The sequence below is a fragment of the Pongo abelii genome, chromosome 13 (genome assembly GCF_028885655.2).
Source record: "Pongo abelii isolate AG06213 chromosome 13, NHGRI_mPonAbe1-v2.0_pri, whole genome shotgun sequence".
NCBI classification, from domain to species: domain Eukaryota; kingdom Metazoa; phylum Chordata; class Mammalia; order Primates; family Hominidae; genus Pongo; species Pongo abelii.
This window is the reverse complement of record NC_071998.2, coordinates 68,101,975-68,111,016: the sequence shown is the minus strand read 5'-3', so window position 1 is coordinate 68,111,016 and position 9,042 is coordinate 68,101,975. Positions and strand designations below refer to the sequence as shown.

At 44.8% G+C, this 9,042-nt stretch overlaps 1 protein-coding gene across 1 annotated transcript in view; it reads left to right on the top strand.

Annotated features, from left to right (window-relative positions):
- Positions 1-5,007: 5,007 nt before the first annotated feature.
- GNA14 (G protein subunit alpha 14) overlaps positions 5,008-9,042 on the top strand; it is a 228,654-nt gene continuing 224,619 nt past the window's right edge. The window contains exon 1 of the mRNA XM_009244532.4: positions 5,008-6,860. Within this exon, the coding sequence (XP_009242807.2) occupies positions 6,737-6,860 (124 nt within the window). The 5' untranslated portion in view covers positions 5,008-6,736. The remainder of the gene's footprint in view (positions 6,861-9,042) is intronic.

Here is a 9,042-nt window from a genome sequence, read left to right as displayed (position 1 = left end):
AGGCAGGAGAATTGCTTAAACCTGGGAGGTGGAAGTTATGGCGAGCCGAGATTGTGCCACTGCACTCCATCCTGGGCAATAAGAATGAAACTCCGTCTCAAAAAAAACAAAAACAAAAACAAAAAAAGTGCTTGCAGGAAAATCTATGATACTGCTTGTACAACCTAGAAATAGGAAGATCTTCTTTTAAAGACTGAAACTCTGGAAGCGATGCAAGAAAATAGAGGTATTTGGCTATGTAAAAATAAAATCTTTTATCTGGCAAAGATTTCATTAAAAATGATAAAGGACAAACAATATATTGGAAAGTCTGTAATTCAGATGACAAACAGTTGATTTGTAATGTTGAAAATCTCTTTCAGATTGTCAAGAAAAAGACAAATGACCCAATTTTTAAAATGAGCAAAGGATATGAATAGACAATTCATGGGGTAGCATATACAAATGCTGACAAGCACATGAAGAGATGAACAAATTCATAGGTAGTCAGGGAAATGCAAAGTAAAGCAACACTTTATTGTTATTTTATTTTCTTCAGGCTGCAAAATTAATGAGCAAAAATATTTATTGCTGGTGGGGATATAGGGAGATGGGTGCTCATATTTGTGGCAGAAATGGGATTGCTTCAGTCTTTTGGAAGGGAATCTGGCCACGTCTATTAAAATGAAAAATGTATGTATCCTTCAACCCAGCAATCTCTTTCCTGGGAATCTATCTTACAGAAATAAAAACACTAGCATATGAGGATTTATATACAAAGATGCTCTTATAGCTTTGTTTTTAGTGGCCCCAAACTGGAAACAAAAATGAGTACCTTTCAAACGGAAAAGCTGAATAATATATGGTCCTTTCACATCATCTAATATTATGTCATCATTAAAAAGAATAAATCAGAGGTAAAACTGTTTACTTAGATTTCACAAAATATTCTTGGATGAGAAAAACAAAATATAGAGTTCGTGTAATGTAGCGTCATTTTAAAACTAATGATGACAAACTTACTCTGTATATTTACACATGTCTATGAAATTATTTACTCTTATATAGGATTATCAGAGCACAAAGAAGTGAAGAATACATCCTAGGTTATTAACATGGGATCATTCAAGAAGAGAGTGATGTAAATGGAGGGAGAAATTTAAGCAAAAAGGAAAAGAAAACAAGCCAAATAATCACCTCCAAACTTCACATTTTAAAGAGTTTGATTTCTTCTTGAGATTCCCCAACTTCCATGAAAAGTCACATTCAAAAACAAACAATACCAATTCCTGCCTACTCACAGTCATGTCTGTTTAAAGGCAGACTTCACTGTCTATCATCCCAGCATTTTCAGTAACAGTTATATAATAAACAATTTCTCGTCTTCAGACAGAGAATATTGTAGAGCAACATGTTGACATGTTGATTGCCTTAGAAAAAATAGATGTTGAATACAAGCAGCCACTAGCATCAATATTACACATCCATCTAAATATCCATCAGTTGGGAACAATAGATACTGGGGACTCCAATAGTGGGGAGTGGGGGCAGGGGAAAGGGGTGAAAAACTACCTATTGGTTACTATGTTCACTAATGGGGTGACAGGTTCAATTAAAGGCCAACCTCAGCATCACAAAATATACCCATGTAACTAACGTGCACATGTACCCATTGAATCTAAAATTAAAAAAAAAACGATCAATCAATCAATCATTATCCATCATTGCTCCATCAACTCTCACCTACCAAACTAGAACCAATGGGCGGGGTGGGGAGTAGAAGTGACGGGGAAGAAGGACTGAAAACATTTTAGAGAACACATTGAACTCAAATTGGAAAAAAAAAAAGAATATATTGGATTCAGAAAAATGAATTAGAAAATTTGGAATCATTTACACCAACACATTCAGGAGATGGACAAGCAAACTCCCACTGATGACTGAGCTGCTTAAGAGTTGATACTTACACATACAATTAAAACTAAAGTTTTTCTCACTGAACTCTGGGTATTTGGCTTAAAAATAAAATAAAACTAAAGATGTGGTGGCTTATGCCTGTAATCCCAGTACTTCAGGAGGCTGAGGCAGGGGGACTCTATGAGGCCAGGAGTTCAAGACCAGCCCGGGTAATATAGTGAGACCCTGCATTTACAAAATATAAGAATAAAAAGATAGCTGGACATGGTGGCATGAGCTTGTAGTCCTAGCTATTTGGGAGGCTGAGGTGGGAGAATTGCTTGAGCCTAGGAGTTCAAGGCTGCAGTGAGCTATAATCACACCATTGCACTCTAGCTTGAGTGACAGACACTGGCTCTTAAAAAAAAATAGTTAAAAAACATTTTATTAAATAATAATGCATAAAGCAACCTTGATATTGGCTGTTTATATTTTATTCTTTTTCTTAAGAAAAAATAGTGGCCACACCCTAGGAATGTGTCACAACTGCAGTTTGAAAAATGCTGACATAGAGCAGCAAAGGTACATTAGTATTAGTGCTTTGTGAACTTCCTCAAGGTCATATTTTTACTCTATGTTACTTGTTAAGTTTGGAGACAATACACTTGTGAAAGTGAACAGCATCTTTCCAGCCCTCTACTTGCACATTTCCTTGGCGTTCTGAATTAGAAACAGGGCAGTCATTCTCTCTAAGAGGGCCAGTGGCAGGTGGGGGCAGCTCATATATACAAGTTCTTCCTGAGTTATACATTCATTTGTTTTGTACTTGCTTATTGGTTTTCACTGTCTTCCACCACAAGAACCTTCTTTTCTTGCATCTCAGACTAATTCTTCTTGGTTTCAGTATTTAAGGTCAGTCAACTGAAACTTGCTAATTTAGGAATACCAGGATAAGCAAGAAAAGCTCTTTACTTGTGAGTAACTCATAGATTAGAAGAAACAGACAGGTATAATAGAGTGAGATGTTGACAGTGTTCCAGCAGTAGGGAAAGATGGATGTAACTGACAAGGGCTGGAGATGCTTCCTCAGAAGAGATATAATTGAAGAAGAAATTACCTAATTTTGCCTAGGGTGAGAGATGGTATTCCTGGAAGATGGAACAGCATGCACCGAGGCATGGAGGCAGGAGGTAGGGAGAACAGAAAATTCCATTTGTCTAGAGTTCCAGGAGAGTGATGGGAGATGAGGCTGCTGTGCATATCTGTAGGCCTGGGGAGCCCCCCCAGGTGACTCTGTGCTCTCACTCTTCTCTGGAAGGAAGCAGGAAGGGGTAGGTTCAGATTTCAGGGTCTCAGTTTTACTTCTTTCTGCTAGACTATAGGTCTACCGAAAGTCTGGAATTGTCTTATTATCTGAATCCTCACTGCCTGGTACAGGGGCTGGTATGGACCCAGTGGACATTCAGAGGAATATCAGACAATTAGCTCACCCTTGTAGCCCCACACTTGGTGGATATCTGAAACTCAGGTCCAGTCTGCGCTCTCGTCTTCAAGATGAATAAAATAAAATTGCAGCTTTTTTGAAATAACTTAGGAAAATAAATATTCTCTTTTATTAAGAACTCTTTTCAAAACTACCCCTTCCTGGAAAGATGTTTCCAATGAATTAATATCTTAAAATTATTATCATTTCACCTTCCAGAGCTACAGATAAGGAAAATAGAGATGAATAAAACATAGAAGTATAAAAATGATTGACTTGTGATATCCCAGTTTTTTATTTCTTACCAATGGCTGTTGCTCAATAACAACTTTAGGTTTTTGATTATTTTTAAATAAATTTATTTTGGATAAGTGTGAATGTCATCAAAGAAATAATTGCATGTTAGAGTTGGGTGATCCTTTTGAGCTTATTCTGGCTTATCCCTCTCATCTTATAGTTAAGGAAGTGGAGCCTAAATAACTTTATGCACGCTGCCCCAAATTTTCTTTCTTTCTTTTTCTTTTTTCTTTTTTTTTTTTTTTTCGAGATGGAGTTTGGCTCTTGTTGCCCAGGCTGGAGTGCAATGGCGTGATCTCAGCTCACTACAACCTCCGCCTTCCAGATTCAAGCAATTCTCCTGCCTCAGCCTCCCGAGTAGCTGGGATTACAGGCATGCGCCACCACGCCCGACTAATTTTGTATTTTTAGTAGAGATGGGGTTTCTCCATGTTGGTCAGGCTGGCTGGTCTCGAACTCCCAACCTCAGGTGATCTGGCCACCTTGGCCTCCCAAAGTGCTGGGATTACAGACATGAGCCACTGCACCCGGCCCAAATTTTCTAATAAACAATGAAAATCAACCAGCCATGACTCACAGCAAGCTACCTTTTTGATGTGTGTCCCTTTAGTCTCTTAAATATGTGTATGCATATTCTTATACTAAAATCTTATCATACTCTTTATATTTTTGGATCTTGCCATTTTCATTCAATATATTTTGAGTATTTTCTCCAAATTTATTCACATGTTTATTACTCGCATATCCACATATTTAATGGCTCCAAAACATCTCATTGTATGGATAAACCATAATTTAAGTGACCTCTTCCCTGTTGTTAGGCATTTAGGTTGTGAGTTTTTATTGTTGTATTGGCAGTAAAACCTTTGCATCAATCATGAGGCTTCTTTCTAGTTATTTCTTAAGGGAGAAATACTGGTTTGGCCAAAGGGGATGGACATGTCTAAAGCTTCAGTTATATACTGCCAAGCTGACTAGCCCAGGAAAGTTGTACAGATTTGCCATAATCAATATGTTTCATAACTGTTTTTGAAATCTTGGCAACTTTAAAACTAATAGGTCAGTATCAGTAATTCCTGTTAACGTTAAGAGTTCAAATTTGCCCTAGTTTTAATCATTTAAAAAAATTTTATAATTTTTAAATGATAACAATTATGATGCAACCATGACTTTGAGAAGCCAAGAGATCTTACTCTCAAATTGTAAATGAATCCGTAAGAGCTAAGAGAGAAGAAACAGGCTATTAAATGGCCAAAGATCAAATCTGAAATGTCCAGGAGTTTTCCTGTAGGGGTCACTGTTACTGTCAATTTATGCCTGCAAGAAAACTAAAATAGTCACACATTAAAGAATGTATGCACATTTTTAATGTCTGATTCCTCTACATTTCTTAAACTGCAAAATAATAAGAACATGCAGCCAGATAGCATCGCGATACCAACTTCTTTATATAATGACACATACCATTCCACTCAATGTGCTCCTCAGTTTGAATTTATAAAATATGTGCTACTCAAATGAAAGGCACTTATGCCTGCTCTTAGTAGAGGAAGCATTAGCTAATTGCCTAACGCCCCATTAGCATATGGCCTATACTGATTTGAGAAGGAAAGAACGTTCATTGCTGTGGCCAATAGGATCCCCTCTCTCCACCTTCCCTTTTCTGCATCAAAATCTACACACAAAAAAAGTCAGATGTTGTAATATGCATTTTATCGTGTCACTTCAGTACTAAGAGGTGCTTTTAAAGTTTTTATTAATGCTGCTCAAACTTGACCCCGACGGTGCAGGATACAGGCCAAGGTGTCAGTGCGGACACAATCGCAAGGCGGCTGTTAGGCTTCAGGGCTGGGCAGGAAACTTGCCAGGTGCTACCAGGGACGTATCAGCCCTTTCTACAAAGCAGGTGTCTTTCCCATCATAAAATGCAAAGCAATCAGCCCTTCCCTTTCTCCCCAGCCCCCTCGTCCGGAGGCCGAGAGGATATTTACCCTGGGCTCTTGCAGTTCTCTAATAACTGAACTCAGCGGCAGCTCCTTCTCCGAGCTCAGAGCCAGCAGGCTCAGGCCCAGCCACACTTTACAGGCAAATTGCCGAGCTGACCAAGGGCTTTGGCCAAGTCGGAGCTGGGCCGGGGCGTCCGGGAAGCGGAAGGAGCCAGTCTGGGAAACCCGGGTGTGCGTGGTGGTGAAGCTGGTGGGCAAGCTTCCACTTCAGGTCCGGGTAGAGACCTCGGGGCTTTGTGTCCCGCCACAGACGCTTGGCGCTGCTCCTCTTCCAGCCTGCTGCCGCCTTCTCCGAGCGAGTGAGCTGTTGGCGGCCAGAGCGCGCAGGTTACAGCAAACCTTGGCCGGGACGCCCCAGCCAGGGAAGCAAGTGTGGGGGCTGCTCCCAGAGACGCCAGCTCCCTCCCCCAGCTTCGCGCCCCCAGCTCGTCCCCTTTCACTTCCAGGCGCCTTCGGCTTGGGGTGCCCAGAAGGCCAAGTCCAGCAAACGCCAGGGCTGCAGGTTCAAGATGCTCCGCCTCCTCCTGCCACTTAGAGCCACAAACGATAGCGGGAACCTTTCCACTTGGTCTTAGTCTGCGGTCACTGCTGAGGTTTTCAAAACTTTCCAGGCAAAGGCCAGCCAGGTCCTTTGCCTCTAACCCACTCCGCGCCTACCTCCCGCCTGGGGACACCCCTAGGCCCAGGAGATCCTACTCTCCCCCGACCACCGACGTTCCAACTGTCGTCCGCGCCCCCTGACTGCTGTCTGGCTCCTGTGCCAAGGGGCGCGCGCATCTTCCCGGGGCCAGCAACGCTCCCAACTTCTCGACTCGCCCTCCTCCTCCCCGGAGCGAGACTGGGGCGGGCTGAGCCCGGATCCGGGGTGCGCTCGGCATTCGCCCCGCCTCAGAGCCGACTGTCGAGTGGGGATTGAGCCTCGGAGGTCCAGGCCTCTTACTCCAAAGCTCAAGTCGGCCCCCGTCTTTTCTCTCCACACCCCTGTGCCCGTCGCATGCTGGCCGGGTGAGCGGCCGGGCCGAGGATTCGGGTGCCCGGGGCGCGTCGCCCCGTCGGGTGCTGAGCTGAGTGCACCATGGCCGGCTGCTGCTGCCTGTCCGCGGAGGAGAAGGAGTCGCAGCGCATCAGCGCGGAGATCGAGCGGCAGCTTCGTCGGGACAAGAAGGACGCGCGCCGCGAGCTCAAGCTGTTGCTGCTGGGTGAGTGGCTGCGTCTCCGACTCCAGCGAGCCGGGCGTTCCCCTCTCGAGCCCTCCCGGCCGCTCCACTGGCACCCGCGCGGCCCTGGAGTCCAGCGGGGTGCAGGGCGGCTTCATCTTTCTCCCCCTCGGAGCTCACGGATGCCAGCAACTTTGGGCCTTAGGTGCCTGTTCTTTCCATCTCTGGCTGGGCGACTTGCAAAAGCACCACCTTCCCCTGCCCCAAAACAGGACAGGGACCTGTAACACTTGACCTATTGACCGCTGTACCCTATGTGTTCCGGTGTGCCCCTCTCCTCAAAACCCCGTCCACTCCTCCGCCCGCAGCACACCCAGCTTGGGGTCTGTGGTGACCTACATCTTGGGTTCAGTGCTAGCTCTGACCCGCACGCTTTCAGTTCTAGATGAAGCATCTTGAGAATTTACCATGTGTTAGATCGTGTTAAGTTCTTATAGGCATCACCACCTGGTGATGCGGGCAGGTGATATCGCTATTCTAGAGAATTAAAACATGGAGGCCTGGAGAGCTGACCAACTTGCCCTGATTGAGAAAAGGCAAAGCCGATGCTAGGTCAGCTGTGGGGGTGAAGGCCATGCCGTTGCTGCCCCTCTGACCGTGAGCTCCTATGCCTGCCTCCCATGCGGGTCCCTCAGGCCTTTGTGTTTGCAGCAGACCCAAACCTCCCTTGCCCAGCTTGACTCAGTGTGTCCACGTCCTAGGATTCAGCTTGGCTGCCCTGGTGCCTCTGGCAGGTCTTCATCCAGCTCTTTCGGTCTCTCTGCAAAGGTCTGGGTAGGACATCCACTTTCAAACACAGAAAGAAAACAGTTTAAGGTTTGCCCAAGTTATGCCATGAGGCAAGGATCCCACCTCAGACTTTCTAGAACGCTGTCAACACATTTGCTGTTTGAGGAATATTTTACCTTTTCTACCTTTCAGACCATGATATCAGCTGTGAATTTTTTTCTAGATAGCCACAAAGATTTCAACTTTTTTTCTTTCATCCCTTTTGAACAGGAATCTTCTCTTATACCATCTATTTATTCATCTTTATTCCTTGTATAGGAATCACCCTCCCTGAAAGCTTCAAGGAAAGAAAAATTTGATCTAGTTAGTGTAATATAGAGAAGGCTCTCAGCCAGTATGGCCTTCAGACCTGGGCGGAAGAACCCCCTTACCCTTATCCCCTGGGTTTAAAGGGCCCAGTCTGGCCTTCTGGGGCTTGGTGGGGGGGGGGGGGGGTGTGCCCCTCCCCACAGAGCTGGAAGTCTGTAGGTCCAAAGGGGATTGCTACCCAGAGACCATGCTGCCCCCTCCCTCCCAAGACCTGGATGGAATGAATACCCAGCCCAAAGGGACCCACACCAGCTTCTAAGGCCTGAGCCCTAGAAAGGAAGGCAGACCTGATCCCTGGAGAGCTCACAAAGGGGCAGCTGTTTGCTGGGGCGTGGAAGTGCTTGGAAATGTGGGCTGGGTAGGAGTGGAGGAAGTCCCCGTGGGTGCCCAAGAGGCCCCCCTAGGAGAGAGGGAGTTTGGGTGGGGAAGGGAAGGGGCTCTGTTCATTGGCCAGGTCTGCTATTTCTGTGTCTGACCCATAACTTTGAAAGGTCTGAAAATGCTAAATTGTCCCTGGCCTTCTAGGCTGTTATAAAGCTACTTTTGTCAAGGGAGGAGGAATACGTGACAATTTGCTAGCTTGATTAACACTAGAAAATAACTATGGGTGGGGGGCTTTGTACTTTTGCCCTGAACCCCACAAAACAGAGGGGTTTAGTTGCATATGTACTTTTTTCTTTATAAGGGCAGGCTGAACCCTATTTCATTTTGCAATGCTTTGATTTGTGTCAACGTATGAAGTACAGTGTCCAGAATATACCAGGAGCTTGACAAATGCTGGCTCTTTGTATGAAAAATTGTGTAGTCAGCTGAGCTGTACTGTATCGGTAATAAGCCTGTTTGATGTAAAATGCTTGCATTTACCCACAAACTAGGGGAGAAATGTTTGTAGGTAAATTGTTTGCCCTGAAAGTCACATTAATCAGGGTGACCCGAGGATCTTCTTCATCTCCCCAGGCTCTTGCTCCAACCCTCCTCCTACTACCTTGAGGCACTGTCTGACCTCTGGAAACTCCCATTTTCACCTTGTGGAGTTGTGACTAGCACATCCCCTTAATGAAAACTT